The sequence below is a fragment of the Platichthys flesus genome, chromosome 7, assembly GCF_949316205.1.
Source record: "Platichthys flesus chromosome 7, fPlaFle2.1, whole genome shotgun sequence".
Taxonomy (NCBI): domain Eukaryota; kingdom Metazoa; phylum Chordata; class Actinopteri; order Pleuronectiformes; family Pleuronectidae; genus Platichthys; species Platichthys flesus.
In genome coordinates, this window is record NC_084951.1 from 10,451,650 (window position 1) to 10,474,747 (window position 23,098).

The 23,098-nt window shown below is 42.1% G+C and overlaps 2 protein-coding genes across 2 annotated transcripts; both read left to right on the top strand.

The window, feature by feature from the left end:
- Positions 1-485: 485 nt before the first annotated feature.
- On the top strand, positions 486-7,954 carry wdr6 (WD repeat domain 6). Its single transcript, XM_062392515.1, has 6 exons — positions 486-893; positions 1,476-1,613; positions 2,298-5,016; positions 5,391-5,468; positions 6,098-6,214; positions 6,419-7,954. The coding sequence occupies exons 1-6, from the start codon at positions 824-826 to the stop codon at positions 7,377-7,379; spliced, it is 4,083 nt and encodes a 1,360-aa protein (XP_062248499.1). The 5' UTR covers positions 486-823; the 3' UTR covers positions 7,380-7,954.
- Positions 7,955-9,398: 1,444 nt separating this feature from the next.
- LOC133956904 (solute carrier family 26 member 6-like) lies at positions 9,399-20,526 on the top strand. The gene is made up of 20 exons (XM_062392269.1): positions 9,399-9,494; positions 10,159-10,298; positions 11,204-11,343; positions 11,528-11,638; positions 12,892-13,067; positions 13,376-13,540; positions 13,840-13,992; positions 14,116-14,198; positions 14,301-14,448; positions 14,527-14,640; positions 15,060-15,137; positions 15,411-15,506; positions 15,665-15,771; positions 15,945-16,014; positions 16,853-16,945; positions 17,850-17,960; positions 18,151-18,282; positions 18,557-18,611; positions 19,058-19,179; positions 20,075-20,526. Exons 2-20 carry the CDS (start codon positions 10,171-10,173, stop codon positions 20,096-20,098), a joined length of 2,106 nt encoding a protein of 701 aa, XP_062248253.1. The 5' UTR covers positions 9,399-9,494; positions 10,159-10,170; the 3' UTR covers positions 20,099-20,526.
- Positions 20,527-23,098: the final 2,572 nt, after the last annotated feature.

Below are 23,098 nucleotides of genomic sequence, written 5' to 3' on the forward strand. Positions count from 1 at the left end.
GGTTCAGGACGGCTCGGAATATCCACACAACTCCCCATGATCTCAATGCTAAGATAGTTTTATAAAACATAGGAATTCATTAATCCACTCTTATCTATTTATGTCGAACATTTAAATACATTTTGTGTTATTATTTAGAACTAGAGATGAGGGGTGGGGGATCAACAAATCCACGAGTTTCAACTTCAAAGTATAACTTTTTCAGACATTTTCAGCTGCTGTATAAACATTATAATGACAGTTTATCATCTGCAGGTCTGTTACTTCTGGTGAAATGTAATAGTCATAATAAATTCAGTTCCTGTGACAGACGCTAAACAAACTCTTTTCCAGAGAACCCCTAAACGCATCACATCCCAGCTGCAGCGGGTCACATGTATTGTTTCCTCCAATAAAAAAACTGCTTTCCTTTTTTTAACCAATCAGCGACGACAGAGCAGGCAGAGTAACCTGATTGGTAAAACGCGGCACGGAAGACAGCAATAACACATGGGTGCTGTGTGTGTGAGAGTAGGTCATGCACCGTAAAACCTGTGTTTTGTATATGAATAATAAACATTTATAGAAACTGTTTGAGGTGTTTAAACTGTCAAACGTGTAGCGAAATTAATTGTAACCTAGAAAAATCACTTTTATTTTTATTCAACACATTGCTCCTGCTGCTCCTTCTGCTCCTTCTGCTCCTTCTGCTCCTGCTGCTAACTGGAAGGCTAGTGGTGACTGAACCCACCAGTGGACCTGGACCTCATTTAGACTGTTTGCTGTATTTCCCTCCACTGACAGTGAAGCTGCTGCGTCAGTAAAAGTGAGTGATCCTCAGGAGATGGAGGCAGCAGCTCTGGTCGCTCCAGTCACAGCTGTGCACTTCATCCAGGATCTATTTCTCCTCACAGGTTGGTTTCTAAACTACTCAATGGTTTTATTACTCGTGTGATTTGATTTGATCTCTTTAAGCTAATGTAGTTATGTTTATTTAGAACATTCAGTAGAAATGCACTATGTATGGCTTATCACTAATGTACTGGACACAGGTGGGCTGTATAACTTGTATTAAGATAAACATTTACATATGTATTGATATATGATCATTATCATGATTAATATTGCATTCATATTTGAAAGACTTGTTTTTGCTCCTGACTGAAGGCTCTGGTTTTACACTCTTCTTCTTCTTCTTCTTCTTCTTCTTCTTCTTCTTCTTTCTCTTCTTTCTCTACAGGCAAAGAATGACACTTGATAAAAAATAAAACATTTTTAAAAAACCGAGCTCAATCAATGATGTGTTCAATACCTCCTCACTGTGCGTAGACAATGCATAAACTTTGTATTGGCGCATATTAGACTTTTGTTATTTTGTTATGGATGATATTAACAATGTGATGTTATTACATTGAAATCATACATTTATTGTTGACATTGTTTTATTAGCCAGCCCCAGTACAAAACTCATTGAGGTTGTTTGTTCTTCTGTGCAGGAGAGGGTCCGGTCCTGACGGTGTACAGTCTCAAGCCTCATCCTAAAGCCTCTGCTTCACTGAGTGTGCTCCAACACTACAGAATCCATGGAGTCAGACCAAGACGTCAGGCTGCTGTAACAGCTCAGAAGACACATGGTCAGCGTGAGCAGATGTTGTTTACCACTTTCATTCTCAGTTTTCTTATTGGTATGACAATTAGTTCTGAATTGATGGGCCGATTTTATGTAAGTAAGACGGACAAGCCTTAGGACAAGAAAGCTTTTAACTACATGGAGGTGAAAAATAGCTTTTTAAACAGATATGCATTCATTTATATTGCACATAGTAATATTTCAACAAAAGTCCATAAAGGGAGAGCAGCTGTGTCCTAACGCCACAATATCCCCATTAATCAAGGGCTTCTCTTTCCCCTATTCTTACACTGACTCGAAATGACCATAGACTAGGAGGAGTCAGACACTGGGGAGATGGGGACGGGTGACCTGCTCATTTTTAGCTTCATAACTGCTCCTCAGAAATCTGTGGGTGACGTCACAGAGGCAACCATCAACCATCTCTATATTCTGTCTATGGTTGTTTGTCATCTTCTTCTTCTGTTATACTTCTGGGAGTACATGATGGTTTATAAGTAATATATTGGATTTCAAAGTTAAGGTTTAGAAAAGCAAAAAGTAAATGAAGTATGTTTTTGCTGAAGTTTACATGAATGTCAGGTTAGGGGAATATTATCTTTGGCTTTAATTGTCAGTAGATGGTTGGAAAAACTGCTTTTTGGAGTTGTTGTTTATGTGTATATTCCTCTCCTCCGTAACTCCCCAGGACTGAGCTCCACCACAGGGCCTAACTTCTACGACCTGGCAGTGTTTGGGGGCAAGGCTGTGAGGCTGGTGAGGCTCCATGTGGGTCTGCAGGATGGGGAGCATCTGCACCTGGAGGTCTTTGGTCCCCTCATGGAGTTGCAAGACTGGGCCCTCGATGTTCACTGGCTATCTGGGGACAAACACTCACTTCTCTGTGTGGCTTTAGCACACAATAGTGCTCTTCTCCTGGATGTCAACACAGGCACTGCCCTGGTTCAGCGCTCCTGTCTGGAGGGATGTCTGCTGTATACTGCCCTCCTCCTTGTACATGAATCTTGGGCAGATGTCGTCTTAGTAGGTGGGACTGTTTTCAACCAGCTGGTTGTCTGGAGGCCTGGTGGAGGAGATGGAGGAGGAGACAGTCATTCCAAATGCAATCCATTGGAGAGACGTCTGCTGGGGCACAGTGGGGTCATCTTCAACATCTCCTACCTCCAGGAGAGGGGGTGGCTGGCTTCAGCCTCTGATGATCGCAGTGTAAGGGTGTGGGGTGTTGGTGTTTTAGGGGGCCCTGGGGGCAAATGTGGGGACCTGAATCCAACTTGTTTACGAGTCCTGTATGGACACCAGGCTAGGGTGTTCTCTGTGCGTCTCTCCCCCGGGAAGGTGTTCAGTGCTGGGGAGGACGGGGCCTGTTTAGTCTGGGATTGGGCTGGAGGTTGGAAGGTGGTTCGGACATTAAAGGGACACCGAGCAGGGGGCGTGCGTTCACTGGCAGTGAGTGAGGGGACAGAAGAAGAGAGATGGGTGGCTACAGGGGGGGCAGATGGAGGCGTGAGGTTGTGGAGGTTGCAGGAGACTGAGGAGAAGACGGAGGAAGCAGTGATAGACAAACTTACGGACCTTAAATTCCCGAGTCACAGTTTGCCTAAAGTGGTTTGTGTAGCAGGAGAAGAGGATGAAAATGAAAGTTGGAGCCAGAGTAAGATTGTGGTTTGCACTGACCGAGGGACTGTCTATCAATACAGCAATGGGACGTGGGAGAATTTATGGCAAGGGACTCCTGACTTTCATTCTTACTGTGTGATGGAAACAGTCGGCATCAATGTGAAAGACTCCACAGCCAAAGTTAATTTGTGTGCGGTGGGAAACCTCAGTGGGTCCATTCAGGTCTTCCCCATCTCTCATCCTCACGCTGGGATCCTTCTCTCAGGGGGTTCAGGGAAGATCCACAGTCTCATTTGGAAAGAGGGAGGAGCAGGCATGTGCTTGCTGGCGTCAGGTGCTGGAGGAATCGTCTATCGCTGGAGTGTAGAGGTTAAATTAAATGATGATCAATCCTTAGCTCTCAATGCCAATCCTCTTCTTCCTTTCCTTCTTCCTCCCTGTGGCAAACGCTGGCTGTTGGCTGCATTGTGCCTTCACTCCAGGTCACAGGGGGCGCTCTGGGTTTGCGGGGACAGGAGAGGGTCCCTGCTTTTGTATCAAGAAGGAGGAGAAGTTGAACAAAAGCAAGGAGATGGTGCACAAGCAGAAGAGGGTGAAGATGAGGATAACATAAGGGATGGAGTTGGAAAAAGCAGTATCGTGGAGCAGGGAAATAACAGCGAAGTGCACAAACTACAGCTGCAACCGTTAAGCTGCCTGTTTGGGGTGCATGGAAAACAGGGTGTAACATCAGTGTGTGAATACAGAGGTCTACTCTACAGCAGCGGCAGGGATGGCTGTGTGAGAGTTTTTAGAGTTCAACAAACACCACGAGAAAAACATGAAGAAAACAGTAAACATATCGCTGAAAATCCTGTAGAGAACCACGAGGGGCTTCAGCTTGAGGTTCTGCGAGTTCAGCGGGCCTGTAAAGGTATGGAGTGGCTGGAGAAAGTTCTGATTCTCCAACCTGAAATTCCCGAGGAAGAGGAGGCCAGAGAGGAAGGTGAGAACCACTCCAAGACAGGAGGAGAAGATGTACAGGCACAAAATAGAGAAAGAGAAGCAAGGTTTGTCATCGCTGGCTTCCACGCTGTCCACTTTGTGGTGTGGGACCCGGTGAGGCAGGAGAGGCTGTTTGAGGTGCCTTGTGGTGGGGGGCATCGCTCATGGGTTCTCTGGCCTTCACACAAAAGGGTGTGGCCTGGATATGGAGCTCTGGTCTTCATCAAGCACGGGGCTGTCCTGGCTTCACGTCCTCCCGGAGAGGAAGGGAACTGGGCTGGTAGGACAGGAAGGACTGGAGGATGGGGCCTGAGAGAGGGCATCCACGGGAGGGGGGTCGGGTGTGTGTGCAGGCTGGGGATGATAGTGGGAAGTGGCTGTGACATTCAAACGACTGCAAGTATGACGGCAACAGAAAGAAAGGAGGAGGAGCGGGAGCGAGGGCATTGGGAGGTCCTGGTGACGGGAGGAGAGGACACCAGCTTAACCGTCCTCGCGGTACACCCCAACTCCGGCAACGTCAAAGTCCTCTCTGTAATTACAGACCACATCTCGAGTGTGAGGACGGTGACGGCAATGAAGCATGCAGGGGGCGAGAGGGCTCACCAGTCACAGTCTCTCTCAACCTTGCTCTTCTCAGCTGGCGGCCGGGCTCAAATGCAGTGTTACCGGCTGTTGATTGGCTGGGACCAGCAGAGATTGATCCCTTCCTGTCAGGTGATCCAGGTGGCCAGTCACCGACTGGATGAACAGTGGGAGAGGAAGCGGAACCGACATAAGACGGTTAAAATGGATCCAGAAACAAGGCAAGTTCATGGTTGTAATGTTGGAGACGAACATAAAGAAGCTTTAAAGCCTCTTCACCACAGAGTCACACCAATCCGATAACCTCTAGATTCTGTCTTTGCCTTTTTCTTGTTCTTTAGTCTGTACTCTTGTTATCCCTCACTCTACCATCAGTTTTCTGTATAGCTGCTTAAAGGCATGCACTGAACTCCAGATACTTTTCAGACATTTTCTGGATGGGCTGCTTAAGAGAATAAAAATGTCAGAGTCAGTTGCTACTAGTGTCTAAATGAGCCTGTGAGAAAACAGCAGGATTTATTCTGAGCCAGTGTTGATGCATCGTTATAATGATGGATGTATCTCTGTGCTACCACTTGTGTCTGTGTGTTTTCAGGTACATGTCCATAGTGGTGGTGGATGAGAGGACAGACTGTGTTCTTCTGGCTCTGGCCTGCAGTGACGGAGCTGTCAGGTTGGTCACAGCACAGCAGACACTGATCTCCAGAGCGGGAGAACGAAGAAAACACAGAGTCTCTCCAGCAGCTTAAAAAGAGTTATTATGTGTATTTCGTTCACTGTAGCCAGAAATGTTTCAAGGGATTTTGGGGGGCACCAGGCAAAACAAAAATAGTAAAGTAGTATAAAGTGTAAACCCCCACCACCATCCGAGGCCAACAAACCTCTACAATTATGAAGTTTAGGCAGAATGTATCTGGCCTCAGGAGGTTTCTGGCTATGGTGTCACTGCAGTCTCCTGAATAAAGCCAATCAAAGAATTTAATGCGGCTCTTACTAAATAATTGTTGCTGTGAACTAATGCAATAGAATTGTCGAGCCCCCCCCCCCCCGGTTGGCTGAGGGGTCAGGTCTGCTTGCCTAACCTGTTTCAACGCCCCTGGCTACAGCATTGATGGTTGAAATGTGTTACTGTGGTTACTCTACCTAAATGAGGTCATAAAACTAAAAATGAATAATGATGGATTGTATCTCTCCCTTGAGACTTTGTCAATTTCTAGTAACATCGTTGTATTATTTATGTCACCGTCATATTACGCTGTCCAGCCTGTGTCCTTCTCTAACCTCCGTGACTGTCTTTTCCAGACTGTTCTCTGTCAATGAAGGTGAACATCGGATTGATTTGTTGTGGGAGACGTTTCACCACCAGCGTTGTGTGCTCAGTGTCGCCACCTGCAGCCTGGAGGACGGAAAAGGCAACAGGTAATCCATGTTTGTTTTGCCCGAAGTGAATTCATTCAGTCACTTCATTGAAACTTATTGGTTGTCTTCAACCAATTTTTAGAAACGAGTAGTAACGGACTGAATACAGGGAAGCACTAACTCTACCTGTGTTGGGAACATGTGCTGAAAACCATCTCTAGTGCACAGTAATGTTTAAATCTATAACTCTGTGCCCTCTCTCAGGTATAAGCTGCTGTTCAGTGCTGCGACAGATGGCAAAATTGCAGTTTGGGATTTGACTGACGCTTCTTCCTCAAAAGATACTTCGATCAATGCTCCAACTCCACCGACCCCCTGCCTCGATATTCCTGCCCACCAGAGCGGGATCAACTCATTGGCTGTTTGTGCAGAGGAGCTGGGACTAGAAGAGGGTGGTTGCCTGGTAACTGTTGCTAGCGGAGGGGATGATGGGCAGTTGACAGTGTCCACGATCAGGGTGCAGTACCCAGAAGAAGGGCAGACTGGGGGCAGCAGAGAGCTTTCTCAGATTTCACAACCCACGTTCCAGCCCCCGAACCAGCTTCAGCTGCATCTCCACGGTCACTCCCACATCCCACTGGCCCACGCTGCCCCTATTACCGCCGTAAAACTCCTGACCCCAGGCCTGATGGTGTCTACTTCTTCAGATCAGAGGGTTTGCATGTGGAGAGTCTCCAGTACCGGTATCAGCCACAGAGAGACGCTGTTCTCCCATGTTGCAGACGCTGCAGGACTTTCTGTGTGGGAGGGGCAGATGACGGACAGTGAGGAAGGAGATGAAAACACAATATTTGAGGCTGAGGAGATTTCCGTTTGTGGAGAAGGGATTGAGGCAGGATTAGAAACAGAGAGGAAGAGCACAGAGGCTGAGGAAGCAGGGAGGTTCAGGACCAGTGATGAGAGAGGAGGGGAGAAAGGAAGTCAAACACCCACCGACGGTGTGGTTAAGAGAGAGGGTGACGGGAAAGATTGTTGTAAGAGAAGGAAAAAGAGAGAGAAGACGGGATGGGTGCTGGTCTGTGGTCAGGGCCTCCAGCTGCTCCGAGTCCCAAACACCGACACATGGACAGAGGGAAGAATAAAAATAGAAAATCACACAGTTAAAGTGACTTTACAAGAAAAGTTAAAGTATGTGGAAGCAGAAAATAAGAATTGTCCTGAATGAACACATTATTTTGACATTATAGGGAATAATATTCTATTGATTTTATTAAATTATTTTCATTCAGCATAGCATCAGAAATTGATCCTACTAGATCCAAAAGACAGACAGGTACAGGTAGGAACATTCTCAAAGCTGTATGAAGGGAAATTAAATTTGGCATTCATTTCAGCCAACCTTAGAAAGCATTTAGGGTTCATCAAGAATAAGTACACTTTCATGTTTATTTCAAAGACTCATTTAAACCATCTCTGATGTGTTGGAGCATCTCAGGTAGTAAATGAAGCAGTTTTTACTTGAAAATACTCTTGGGGCTGTAGAAATGTTAATCAACAAGGACAAACCAAAGGCTGCCTTCACCAAATGTCTCAGTAAAATCAAAATCCAGTAGTTGATGGTATTTTGTCAAAAAAAAAAAAATTGTATAATCATACCAAATTATAGCATTTACCAACCAGGGATATAGTATTTGCAGTTGGTCGATTTTTTTTTTTCTTTCCTTTCACGAAGCTGGATGTATTTTTTTCTTCATCATGTTGCTGAAAATGGTCAAATAAAAGGATGAGCTTGGTTTATAAGCCCTTGAAAAAGTTTTCATTTTCAGTTATTCTTGGCCTAGTTATAATTTGGTTTAGATGAAGGTATGGACTGAGTATTGCTGCTTTCATGTGTATAGAGATGCCACCGTGTAATTATTTCCACTTCAGCAAGTGTTTGCTTTTATGTCGCGCTGTCATTCATTCATTCATCACACACAGTTTTGTGTATATTCAGTCCCAGGGGGATGAAATAGTATTTCTATTTAGAGTAGCAAAACTCTAGAAGGTGCTGACTGCAGGTAACATGAACATTTTAATATTTTAGCTTTGTCTCATGTCTCCTTTGAGGAATAGGGGAGCAGAGGGGGAGACTGAACAGTGGAGGAGGAGACGGCAGGAGAAAAGATCGAGGGATCTGAGGAGGGAAAGGGCAAGAGGAGGAAAACAATATATTATACAAGACCATATTCTAACAGAAAATGTTATGCAGGCAAGCCTTGCTAAAAGTGAAGTAATAGTTAAGTTTATTCAGAAGGCTCATTCTGAGCCGGACTCAGAGGGAGTCGGTGAAGGAGCACCTTGATGCTGTTACAGATCTGATGGCAACAAAATAATGAACATTGTTGCAAAGACTCAGTTTGCTCCAAAAATATTTTGATCTTTTTGAAAATATATAACAATTTCTATATTTTTTTAAACACAGCAAAACATTTGCAGTTTTGATGTCTGTGACGACAATCAAATCACAGACAACTTTTTTTTTATTTTTGTGTGTATTTACTTCAGAGTTTGATACCTGTCAGTATTTACCATTTTTGTGAGGCATGCTTGCTGTGGCAATTGCAACTGAAAAGTATCAACATAACATTTTCTCACTCACAGAACATGAGCCTGATATGACGTCTAAACAGGCTGATGGGGTCATACCACTCCTCCAGGTGTGTGGTGTCATCTTTCAGGACACGAACATTGAACACAATTTATTGAACAAATTTTTTGTGTCAATAATTTGACAGCAGCTGAGCCAACATCTTACATAAAATCGTTGAACTTGAAATTCCCTTGAGCTCTTTAAAGGAAGGTTTGGACTGAGTATTGCTGCTTTCATGTGTATAGAGATGCCACCGTGTATTTATTTGCACTTCAGCAAGTGTTTGCTTTTATGTCGCGCTGTCATTCATTTATCACACACAGTTTTGTGTATATGGGGTCATACCACTCCTCCAGGTGTGTGATGTCACCTTTCAGGACACAAACATTGAACACAATTTATTGAACAAATTTGTTGTGTCAATAATTTGACTGCAGCTGAGCCAACAACTTACATAAAATCGTTGAACTTAAAATTCCCTTGAGCTCCAAAGTCATGTGTTTGTGGAGGACTTTTCCAGTTCTGCTTGCATCTCTGTTTGGAGTTAGTGTGAGGAGGTATTTCTAAAAACTGACTCCATCTACTTGGCCGTTCTAAAGACTGACGGACCCAAGTCTGGAAAGAAAGCTGAAAGAGGCATCATCATCTCGACCATCTGACATCAGACACCCGGATAAGAGAAGCAGCTGCAGCCTTCACATTACAGAGGTTTGTGTGATGTGTGTTCACTTATTTGAATCGTTATTGACCCTAGAGAAGGATCTTCTGAAAATTGAAATAGCTTTCGATAGTAAAACCACCGACGCTCTTTACTGTCACTTTATGTAAACTCAGCATTGTTGTCCATGTAGAAATAACAGTGATCTGAATGGACAGTAGTTGATGTTAACAGGTTGTAATCAGATAACCACGATAAAACCTGATGGTAATTCTTCATTTCTTATCCTAAAATAGATTGAATTGATTAAACAATGGATTTGGATGAAGTGTTTGTTACAAGTAATCAAAAGATATGTAATAAACATTAATCCGACCAGAGGAAGCTTTATCACACAACAGTGTGAAAAGACACATTTTGTTTATATCAAAGTAATGTAATGAAGAGAGTTAAAGAAAGAATACTTGGCCAATTCATCGGTGCAAATATTAGTGTTTTGTAAAATGGAAGTTTCTTGACTGAATTTTGATGGAAAACTGTACAGTAGATTGGATTTGAGACTCAAGGACCACTGCACACACACAGAATTCATTCTTCATAAAAGGAGATGTGCCGTTTTGGTTGAATATATATTATATATATTATACGTTACCAACCTACATAACCAACTGTTTGTTGGCAAAGAACTAAGGATGATTTATGTTTATTTTACAGCTGGAGTGCGACATGGGAGAACGATGGATGGCCTACAGCGTCCAAAGGAAGATCCTGGACGAAGGGGCTGTGGATGATATGGCAGAAAAGTCTGAGTCAAAAACACAGACTCTGTCGGAGAAATTCAAAAAGTCAATGAGGTAAAGCTCCTTACATCCTATTTACTGTCCATCTCAACTCTCTCTCACTTTCTCTGTAATCATGCTGAATCATCATTTCTACTATTAAAATTGGAGGGGTTGCTCAGAGTGATCTTTGTTGTAAATATCAGAAATACTAGTTTTCTCCTTTTTATGTCAGGGAGGCGGGTAATTTCATTTCTCTTTTGTGATTTAGGTCAGCTAGTGAACTGATGTATTTGCTTCTGTTTGTGGTTTTGGTTATACTCACCCTGATTCATCTTCTAACCTGATTGAGACATTGATTAAATCTGTGTGGACTCCTAACAGTTGTGCTTCTGTTCGAACAAAGATTAACTGGCTCATCGAAAGCACTCTCCTCACCCAGGCTGCACCTTAAATCCTGTCTATTAATATCACAGACATAATCAACAAGGGACTGGGACACTCTTGGCAGAGTCCAACACCCTACGGAAATGTGTTTGCCAAGCACATGGACAACGCTCTCATCTTGTTCATACTAGAACTCGCTGGCCAGCAGTAACCCACACAGGGTTCCCTGGGGGACAGGTTCATACACAAGTCCTTCCACAAAACAAATGTAGACTGGATTGTCATACCCCTATGACCCCTATGACCCCTGAAGCACTCAAGGGTAAAAAGCTGGGCCTCTGTTCCACATCAGGAGGGTCCCGATATATTTAGTTCAAGAAATTAATTATTTTCTCAAATGCTTACTTCAATGTTGTGAGCTTAACTGAAAACAAACTGACAAATCGAGAGGATAAACGATCGCTTAATTACTGTTTGGGTTGATAAAGAACAAGAACAGACTTGGAACAAATCACGCTACTGATATCAATGCATAACCCAAAGACATGTTTTCTCTTCTTTTGCTCTGTCTGTCACTCTGACATAAAACTCAGGTGCTCTGTTCCCCGGCTGAAGAGCTTCCTGCTGCGTAGCATTCCTCTCTTATCGTGGCTGCCCTCTTACTCCATCAGGGAAAACGCCATTGGTGACCTGGTCGCTGGGATCAGTGTGGGGATCATGCATCTACCCTTTGGTGAGGTTTAGAAGTTAGAGATACAGTGAGGAGGTGGGGGAATGGAAGGGATAAGGGAAGCAATTTTATGCTCTGCAGTGTTCGCATTGGTTTATGTCCCCACTACACTCTACTATACAATACCTTCTGAATTGTAACTTTTCCCTGGAATGTAAAACATATTTATTCTGTGTTTTCCCTTTAGGTATGGCCATTGCTTTGCTGGCATCTGTTCCTCCAATCTTTGGCCTTTACTCGTGCTTCTACCCGGTCCTTCTTTATTGTATCTTTGGCACATCCAAGCACATCTCCGCGGGTTTGTAGTGCTGCATCTGCACAAGTGGGAATACATTTAGTGTTGATAAAGCAAAATAGAGCAGGCTTAATAACTGATGTAGTATTTTTTTTTGGCCTTTCTGCAAGGTAATGGTATGGTAAACATGCATTTATATTCTTCAACTGAAGCTCAAGATTTTTAGGATGTTATATTTTCTGGTTCGTTTTAAGATAATTCAATTTGTTCTCAGAGAACCTTCATATTGATGTATGAAACGCATTAGTAATTATTTTGTACTGCCCTACAGACTGAGGCAAGAATCAAAGGCACTGTTATAAGATTACTACCTTCCTTCCTCTCCAATACAACTTTCTTGGTCATTCTGGAAAGACTTTCTCATGGAGGCTGAGCAGTATGATTTTCCCCTTTTTTTCAAAATGGTAATGGTCAGCCACTCTCCATGACCAAGCAGAACAAGCCCATAAGGATTCCCTCCCCACTGGTGTCCACCAGCAGGTACTTGGGTTGCTGCCTCAATCAGCTCTAATGACCTTGTGAGCATGACACATGCTAATATAAGCAAAATTCTGGGTACTCTGTGCTGCTGTTCAGTACATAGACACGCACAACATCCATACCCCTCTTCTCTCAGAGGAAAATTCAAAAATAGCTGGGTATGTCTGGGTATACTCACTCCCGCCCGATGCTTATTGTTGTTTACTCACTCTATTAATGAGTAAACGTGAGACAGGGAGAATTGCTTGTGAGGATGTTATAGGTTTTCACTCAAGACGGAGGATTACAACGATGTATACAAATTACACAATCGGGGGATGGACGGTATCTCAAAAGGGACAAACTCAGGCTGTCAAGACACAACGCCTATCACTCTGGACAACTCTGAAAAAAGAGCGAGTTCAGCCCTATAGGAGTTTGGTTTGTTGCATAAAGGTGAGGCCAGCTATGTATAGTTAATTCTGCTGACATCACTCACTGCCAGAGAGGTTACATTCCACATCCCAAGAACTAGGATGTGTCCCCCTTTGCCAAGCCTGCACAGCACCAACCCCAAAGCTTATCCCATGGGCAGTGGGGCCGTATGAGGGCGGCTCCATGTTGATCATTCGCGTTAAGCCTGAATAGCCCCAGGTCTAGCTCCAGGAAGGCGCCCCATTTTCCTTATTTTGGATTAGGTCCCACAGCACTCTCATGCATGATTCACCATTGTTAGTCACGGGGTCAAGGGAAATGTCTCTTAAAATATGAATTATGTCTCGGTCTTCCTTCCTCAGGACCATACACAGTGGTGGGTGGAATGATAGGAGGAATTGCAGATCGACTAGTCCACAACTCAGACTTTATGATATGGAACAATGTGACCAACTCCAGCATAATTGACACCAAGTCTCGAGATGCAGCGAGGGTCGAAGTGGCTGTAGCTGTCTCCTTCCTATCTGGAGTAATTCAGGTATTAGACACTAAGTTATACTCAGTAGTTTATGGCAATCTGGTCTGTAGTTGTTTATATACCTTGTATATTTAGACAGTTTATGTATATAAAAGCATGACGGGGAGCATGCTATATTTTCTGATCATTTATTTCCATATGAGTCTCTAGGTGTTTGGGCTAAAAGTTCACTGGCTCACTAGTGACAGTAAAAGTAAGAAGCTCAGAGGTGTCATATGTAAATTTGACTTTCTTAAGGTGTTCAGCCTCATCCAAACAGCCACTGTGAACCTCCATGCGTTTCAATCTCTGTTTCGTATGTGCTGTAGATTCTGCTCGGTCTGGCCCAGTTTGGTTTCCTGGTGACGTACCTGTCTGAGCCGCTGGTCCAAGGTTACACTACTGGAAATGCTTTTCAGATCATTGTTTCCCAGCTCAAATACGTCTTTGGCATCAACCCTGCTGGACACACTGGACCATTGGCATTGATATATGTAAGAAAGATGCAACCACAGACATTAACATGTTGCAAATTATGATTATAAGAGGAAGATAAACACTTCGAAAAATAACCCATCATATACGATTTTCAAAATTACTGTTGATTATTTTTCCGTGATTAAGGTTAGTTAATTTACTTCAATGCTATTCCAAAGCGTTTTTGATCTTTGTATATTAACAATTGAATTAACCAAGTCCTTTGAGATTTCTACATGTAAGAGAAGGGTAATGTAACTGCTAAAGAAACCTTTCTAGCAAACTGCCAATGATCCTGCTCTTTCTCTCTCTCCAGACGTTCGTGGACATCTGTTATCTCATTCCACACAGCAACATTGGTACTTTGGTGGTTAGTGTTATCACCTTCGTCTGCCTTTTCGTCGCTAAGGAGCTCAATGTATGTTTGAGTAAAAAAATACCTGTTCCCATACCTATGGAGGTGATCATTGTGAGTATCCAGGGAGAAATACATCTACAGATAATTAAGTTCAAGGATATTTAGTTCCTTACACAGATACACACACACACGCGCGCGCACACACACTGATGTATCTCTTATTTGCCTCTCCAGTTGATTATTGGTACATTTGTGTCCTGGCAAGTGAACTTGAAGGGGAATTATGGAGTGGAGGTGGTGGGACTCATTCCCTCAGGGTGAGAAATATAACATAAAACAACCGACAGCAAATATACAGGAATCCGTGTGTTTGTGAAACAAGAAATATTTGCATTGCACTATCTATTCTTTCATGCCAGCATCAAGCCCCCGGTTTTCCCAGACGTCTCTCTGTTTGGCCAGGTGATAGGGGACGCCTTTGCTCTGTCTGTGGTTGGCTACAGCATGGTGATCTCACTAGGACGAATTTTCGCCCTCAAATATGGATACCAGGTGGACAGCAACCAGGTAGGGAGATGAAAGATGGATACAGTGAAATTTAAACTTAGTGCACTGTACATAAATAGTGTATTTTTCATGTTATAGGAACTAATCGCCCTGGGTCTGAGTAACTCTATCGGAGGAATGTTCCAGTGTTTGTCCATCAGCTGCTCCATGGCTCGATCTGCGATTCAGGAGCTCGCAGGAGGGAAAACTCAGGTTGGTAAGAGTCATTTTTCTGTTGAAAAAGCCTTCAGCAGGATTGTAGAGATGTGCTAAAAATCCAGGTACAGAGAGATGAGAAGAGTGTCAGTGTGTAAAAATGTGTAGGTCTGCTTTGAGAGCCCCCCCCCCCCGCTGAGTGTCACAAACCTGGACCAGCACAAAGATCATCCGGAGTGGAGACTGGTCCTAATTACCATTACTTAGAAGAGTGTCATCATTGAGACAACACCTCGATTGATTGATCTTTGCTCACGTCGCAGAATTCCTTCAATAGAAGAGGAGACGAGAGACTTTAATAATGGTTCCCGGATTTGTCTTATAATCATGTACCAGTTCATACTTTAACTCAGTCTGACAATTCTCTCTCATGATTTTGATTCATTGTTCCTCTCTTCTCTTTCTCTTCATCCCAGGTTGCTGGAGCACTATCAGCAATAGTTTCCCTTTTTATCATGCTTTGGATTGGGGCTCTCTTTAAAGATCTGCCTAAGGTAGGTTTATATGGTGTGTGAGTGTGTATGCGTGTGTGTGTGTGTGTGTATGTATGTATGTGTGTGTGTGTGTGTGTGTGTGTGTGTGTGTGTGTGTGTGTCTGTGTGTGTGTGTGTGTGTGTGTCTGTGTGTGTGTGTGAGTATGTGTGTCTGTGTGTGTGTGTGTGTGTGTGGGAGGGGGGGGGCTCACATCTGGGCACAATCATAAGGTCACATACTTTAAGAAGTCACTGGAGTCCTCTTTATGAACTGCTTTGTGTTTGACTTTTTAGGCAGTGCTGGCTGCCATCATCTGTTTCTCCCTCCAGGGCATTTTGAAGCAATTCCTGGACATCCCTGTATTGTGGAGAAAAAGCAAAATAGATGCAGTGAGTGGTCCTCAAAGTAAACAGCGACATGGATGATGTTTTGAAAAGATATTCAGTGTTAACAGTTTGTTTTTGGCATCTGGTTGAATTTATTTCCACTACGTTAAACAACTCGATGTAGTTCTGCTTTATTATCATCTCTTCATGTTTTTCCTCAGGTCATCTGGGTGGCCACCTTCATCTTCACCTTGTTGTTAAACTCAGACATCGGACTAGCTGCTAGCATTGGCTTCTCCATGCTCACCGTCATCATCAGGACACAGCTGTAGGAACACACAGCCCCCCACTGTGAAACACTATCAATGACCACGTGTCTCACTGAACGGTCATCTATCAAACACCGTGCCCAACAATCAAATAACCTTCACATTTTAGACCACACCAAAACGAAAAGTGTTTAAATCAAAGTAACAGGTCTTTGTTTTGTGTGTTTTCCAGCCCTAAGTATTCCCTGCTGGGGCAGGTTCCAGGCACTGACGTTTACAGGCCACTGGAGCAGTACAAACAGGTATGACACAATGTCTTTACCTAATTTACTTCTCATGGCCAGATGTACAGAGCAGATTTGAGTTAGGAATTCAGAGTCACAGTTAGTAACATCTGTGGGCTGTTTGAGGTGAGCAACTCCTTCCTCAGTTTCAGAGGCAAGAGTTCTGTACCACTCTGTCTAATCACAGCACTCTGCACTCTGCCCCTCAACCAAACCTTGACCTCACTCCACATGTGTGTTAGCATGAAGCTCAATTTAGTCTTAAAAGCTAAACAAGTTGTTTTCAGCTAATTTCTAAAATAGACAAGAGAAGCAATGTAAAACTTCACTGTCTAATGTTACTGTTGATCAGCAGGTTCTGAGTTTTAAATGGGAAATTACTTGATTTTGTAATAACCCACCCGGGATACATCATTGTAAAAATGATATGTATTAGAAGCACAATACATTGTTGAACAATTAACAAGACAATACAACAGCAATGGGTCATTTCTATCCAATCTATGGTTAAAAACACTACATCTGTGTAACTACAACCCTGTAACTGTTTTAATATTCCCATTTGTTTGAAAGGTTAAAGTGACTTTTTAAGCACTTTGGTCTATTCATGAATAAGTATCACATAAAACCTCAGCATATTAACTTTTGTTGTGCTTTGAACACGTTAGCGTTGGGATTTTAGCATTTAGCTCATGGCTGTAGATAAGCCTGAATATAGCATTATACCAAGATGTGTGGATGAGTGCTACTTTCCTCTCAGTTCATTTCACTTTGTATGTTGTTTTAACATGAACATCTGTTGGTTGAATTGAATTTGCTTGTTGAATTTATTATCTCCTTAACTTAATGATTTTAGGTGAGGCAGGTGCAAGGGATTTTGATCTTCCGTTCCTCTGCTACACTCTACTTTGCTAATGCTGAGCTGTATCAAGATGCCCTGAGAAAGAAGGTGAGTTCACACACACACACACACACACACACACACACACACACACACACACACACACACACAGTTCCTCCTCACAATTTCCATCCAATTAAATCCTCCCTTACAAACAAAATTTTTGAAAATACTTAATGACCACATTTTTCCACAATTCACTCATTTTGACCATAACATACCAGACAAAACCCCGGAAAATGAATGATGAAAAACACCTGTTGATGACTTATGATGACAATTCTCCCGGAATTTACATTTCTTTGTTGCTCAAGGTGTTTTCATATTTAGTATCAAAAGTTAGTAGTTTAAGGGAAAAACAACTTTTAAGATTAGGTTTGAGTCACATGTGTAAATAACATTGGCTGTGATATGCTAAGTTGAAGAGGGTATTGTATGTCTTGTATAAAAGATACTTATCAAGCCAGATGCCAAACTGTCAGGTGGTTGAGCACATGCTCCTGCCTGCTGGTGGTTATACAAGCCTGAAGTCACTCGCTCAGTTGAAGGGATTAAGTCATTTTAACTTTGTGTGTTGAGTGTGACTCTGCAGTATTTACTTCAGTAATAAGATTTCCTCTGAATAAATGTTGCTGTTTAGCCTCACATGATCTCACACATCAGGGATTCACTTAACATGTTACATGTTCTCTCCTCTATAGCCTCAAAAAAGAACAGAAGAACTGAGACTAACCGAAAATATGTATCGGGACTCCTGTTTCTTACACAAAGCCATTATTTTTTATTTATAACTGTTTGCTCGTTCGTCCAAATCATGTTTGCATGAATGCAGACATTAACACCTGTTATTTAGTGTTAGTCCTCAGAAAGTTATCTGTTACTCTGGGGGATAAAATGTTAAAAGTAGCCTAATGTGAACTTTGTCCTGATTGTCCTTTGCTGTTTCTATTAGTCTGACATTGATGTTGCCAAGATCCTGTCAGCAAAGAAGAAACTCAAGGCCCAAAGGAAGAGGATTGAGAAGGAAAATGCCAAGAAAGCCAAGAAGAATGAAGTAAACATGGTGAGAAAGACCAGATGTAGTTCATTAATTAAAATGTGTGTTTATATTTCTTTTATGTTATTGAACCCAACTACCAGTGCAACTGTATTTTTCCACACAAATGTGTTGACTCCTGGTCCTACAAAGACCCTCATTGTTTAAATGTTACCTCATGTGAGTCATTCGTGGTGTGATGTCTCCTCCTGTTCAGGTGTCAGAGCACCAGGAAATTGCTGTCATTAAAGTGGATGTTAAGCATGAGCCATCATATCCACAAGCCATCGTTCTTGACCTCAGCCCCGTCAACTTCCTGGATACTGTGGGAATCAAGGCGCTACAAGAAGTAAGAACATGGAAAAGAAAGAGCAATAATCAGTTTTATTGTTTAACACGTTAACAATTATCTTTTTTGTACGTATTTCATCATTTGTTTTATAAACAAATGTTTGTATTTAACTATTATTCTGACAAAAATGTATAGGCTAATTTAAGAAAATTCAAACAGTGCATTTAAATAAATGTTTGGAACATTATCATTTAGCTCCTGTGCTTGTCAGATACATACATTTAATCATCAGACTAGTTAAAGGAACCTTTGCTCTGTGTTTTTGTCACAGATCCAAAGAGACTATGGCAAAATTGGCATCGAGGTGGTTCTTGCTGGCTGCCAAAGTAAGTGCATCTAGATCTAGGCAAGAAGTGACTGGGTTAAGGTTAGGGTAAGACTACATCAATGTAAGTTAATATAATCCTCTGAAGTCATGGACACACAACTATAAATCAGCACTGAATGAAACTTGAGATATCTGATATCATTACTTCATTGTTACACGGGATCACAGCAAAAAGCATGTCTATTTCAGAGAGTAGAATCCATGTCCGCCAATTACATGTGTAGGATCCTGTCACACAACACAACAGAACCATTGTGCTGCTCTGCAGTAATGGCAAAGCAAATGTCATTTAATGCTATTTGCACCTTTAATTTGGTTTTATCATTCCATTGACTATCTTCATATGCTGACATGCCCATTGTCTCTTTCTGTCATCCCACCACTTTTCATACACAACTCTATCTTTGTTATTTCATTATTCTGTCTCTATCTGTCTCTCTCCAGCTGATGTTGTGGACAACCTGCAGACTGGAGGTTTCTTCGATGACAAAATGACAAAGTCCTGTCTGTTCTCCACCATCCATGATGCCGTTTTGTTCTGTCAGTCGGCCAAAATGGAAAATGAGGTGATGTACTGTAGAAGCATCAAACATACACTGAGTCACACGTCGAACATCACAGTGCAGCTTGATGGAAAACAGAGAAACAACGTGTGTGGAGTGATTTTTTTTCCACTCTGTTTATAAATTCTGAAGTGGACCTGAGTGTTGTGAGCTTATATCATGAAAAATGTATCTTCCAGAGGCTGAATCATGTTTTAAAACCTTGTTGTATTAAGAAACAAATCTCTGCACCAAGTATATTTTGCAATTTTTTTAACTTTTGTAGAAGTGTCTATTGATCTAGAACTATTTCGTAAATATGCTCATTGTGTTTTTTGCTAATTGTTAGATAAGAAGATTTATACTGCGCCGGTATATATGTCTATTAAATATGCAACAGCACCATCAAGGGGTGGCCAAGGGTGGCCAGGGTATTAAAGGCCACGTTATATGTGATATTTTACAGCTTGTTAGCTACCATTCATTTAAATCAATGATGGATATTTTTCACATTTAATAATGTGGAGGTAAATAACGAGAGCACAGTTTCGCTCAATGCTTAACAGAGACCAAGTGACAGTTAAGATGGTGTAGAGTGCCATCTCTCTGCCTGCTGAGATGTGCCTAACCCTCAAAGGAATGAACAGACGTTATGGGTGTTTTCACATCGGATTTCCTCCCAGTGCTGCCAATGGAGAGAATTCTAGAATGAAGCAATGGCAGAAACACAAAGTTAGAGATCTTTAGTTACTATGAGTGTGTAAAAGATTTGAGTTCATTGTGAAGTTGTGGTGGTGTTTCCCAATATGGTCTTTTAAAACTGGAATGTTATTTCTCTTTTTCCGTCTCTCTCCCACTATTGTCTTTCTTCTTTTGTCTGTTTCTACAACTTCTCTTTTCTTGATCTTATTCTTTACAGGAGACCATGGAGACAGTGTTCTGAGTCCTGAGAGGAAAGATGGAGGACATTGTGAAAAATGACAGACATTCATTGATTATGCCCTGAGCGTCAGCTAACTGGGACTTCTGTCTGTCACACTACAGACACACAAATCTACAGATATGCACACATCACATGGTCAAAGCAGAAACACATTAATGTTCCATGCTTGACAAGGATACAAATCAAAGCAGCAGCAACACACACACACACACAAACAGTCATGCAGTAAACAGCACACACATACACACTTGTAGCTGATGAATATTAACACATTGATATTTCTCTTAGAGGGTTATTTCATTACATTGACATTTAACTAGTAATATTCAACCATTATATTTGTGTATTAATCTTTTATTTACGAAAATATATTATCAAAAATCCAATATATATGTACTTACATTAAAAAATAAAATAATTTTGTCTGATGTAATTCCGTAGTTCATTTCCTGTCTGAAAAAAGATGGTTTTTATTTGATTTGGTGAAGCTGATCTATGAGAGATTTAATTTCCTCTGCCATATGAAGCTCATTGCAATGATCCAAGCTCAGAAAATGCAACATGATGAAGTTCTCACATTGTAACACTGCAACATGCTTCCTTCTGTTGATCGCCATTCATCAGAGGAGTCTGTGGTAACTTTCAGTTCTGGAAATAGGGAGCTAGGGTTAGGGTTCATTCACAGTACGCAAGCACAAAGACCTATAGCCACAACAATCTTCTGTTAAGTAAAACCAAATATAATGAATCACTGTTAGTTTTTACTGGCACTCTCTCAGTGATAAATAAAATAAATAAATTTGAATTTGATAATGAGTCGCTACAAAACAGTCATATTTTAGTAATGACTTTCACTAAAAGTCTGTCGCAAAATGATCCTCCCATTGTACATGAATTCACTCAAACTACAGACTCCAGTAAATTCACCAAATAAATGACAACATACAGTGTTTGCTCATACATGACCTGCATACGGTCACAATATGTGTCTTTACAAATGGGTTTTACCTGTAACTGTGTACTCACCACATCCTGAAGTACTCTATACATCACTGCATCAAGGTGAGATGTTCAAACCACTAGAGGTCAGTAACAATAAGACTTCCAGTATATACAACATAAAGGTGGCTCTGACAAACCCACTGTCTACTGACCCAGCACCAAATGGCAGAGAAACCAGAGAAGTGCCCATCTGGAGACCACAGTGAAGCATTGAGCAGCAAAACAGTCGTTCTTCTCAGGAGGTGGTTTAATGAGTTTGATCTCTCTGGGGCATCTTGTTCCACAAAGCTTTGTTGTAGAAAACATTGAGCTTGACTTCTGGAGGCAGTCAGACTTACTGAGTGAAAGATGTGGCCTTTTAAAGATCATACAAAAATGAAGTTTTAAGGTCTCATAAACCAGAAGGGAGCAGACATAAGTATGTGTGTTGGGTCTTAATAATCCTAGTTTTGTGCGGACCAATGTTAGAGGTTCTCTTCGTTAGATAACAGGTAGGGGACGGCTGTGGGGCTCTCATGTAGGTAGACACCCCAGATTGTGTCACCTTTCATTGCCTGTGTGTAGAATAACATGTCTTTTAAGCCACATGGTAATGCAATCATTTTTCTTTTGGAATCATGACAAATGGTTTATGTATTGAGTGTTGGTTGAAGTTGAGGGGTTTGTACAATTTAGCCTACTCATACTCATAATGCATTGTGTACGCGTGTGTGTGTGTGTGCTCATTTATGACCATCCTCACACATAACTGTACATGCCAGTATGTATGATGTATATAAGATATATTGTATAATATATTTGTACAGGAGAAGAGTGGCTTATTCCACAGACACTCCCTTCTCTTTCTAAGCAGTACCAAAGGTCAGGTTATAGATAAAGGACCAACCAACAGGTACTATCATATCTAACTCAGATTCGCCAGTGTTGGTGTGTTTGGGTGTGCGTGTCAGGATTCACTGTCTGCTGATTTGGATTAAAATGTTGTCAGATGAGGTGCACACCTGTATCCCTAGGTTTTGTGTGCGTGTGTGTGTGTGAGAGAAAGAGAGAGAGAGAGAGCGAGAAGGTCTAGGTGGGGGTCAGAACTCCTAAAGGGGACAACTGCAGGTATCCATTAATATTTCACTGTTTTAGTCTTGTCTCATGTTGCCTTTTGTCGAGCACCCATCTCACCACCTGTCACTCAGAGCAGAGAGAAAGGAGGAAGAGAGAGGGGGAGACTGAAAAGTGAAGGGGAAGAGGGAAGGAGAAATGATGTGTAAAATGAGGGAGCTGAGGGGAGGAAGGAAGAGACAAAGGAAAACAGTGAGCGCACTTAGCATCGTTTGTTCCGCGGGAGGGAAAGGAAGGGAGGTGGAGAACACGGGAGCCAAAGTAACTGGGTGACCATCACTATCGTTTACAGGGCGAAGAGAGGGAGGGAGAAAGGGGAGGTGGGGGAGTAAAGGCACCTGCTGCACTGCCACTGATACGAGGGTCACAGAAGAGAAAGTGGGGAAGACGAGAGAGACGGACAGAGAGAAGAGGAAAAGAAGAATTGAAGAACTTAAGAAATACGAGCCAGAAAAACTGAGTAATGAGCGAATGAGTTTCTGATGAGATGCTTTATAAAACCAGGATGCATGTCTGTTATTAATGTAGTTTATTAATAGAAGAGTGTTCCCTCATTAGAGTCGGTCTGAATTAATCATCTTCATACTTCAAACATCATGTGGAGAAGTGACTTGTGGAAACCAGCCTTAGAAACCATTCGTATCTGTGTGTGTGCTGCTAGAAAAAAAACCCTCTTCAACGATTCCCACAGGAGGAGAGACAGTTAACATCCATCAAAAAGGTATTCACACTCTATTTCCAACATTATCCTCACAATGTACCAATAACTGCTTATTTCCTTTCTCTCACTGTAACTTGACATTCTAGCCTTGAGTAACCTTGGTCCTTCCGTTGAATCCTATCTTTCAGTCTTCATCAACGCTTCCCATGCAAGGACAGGGCAGT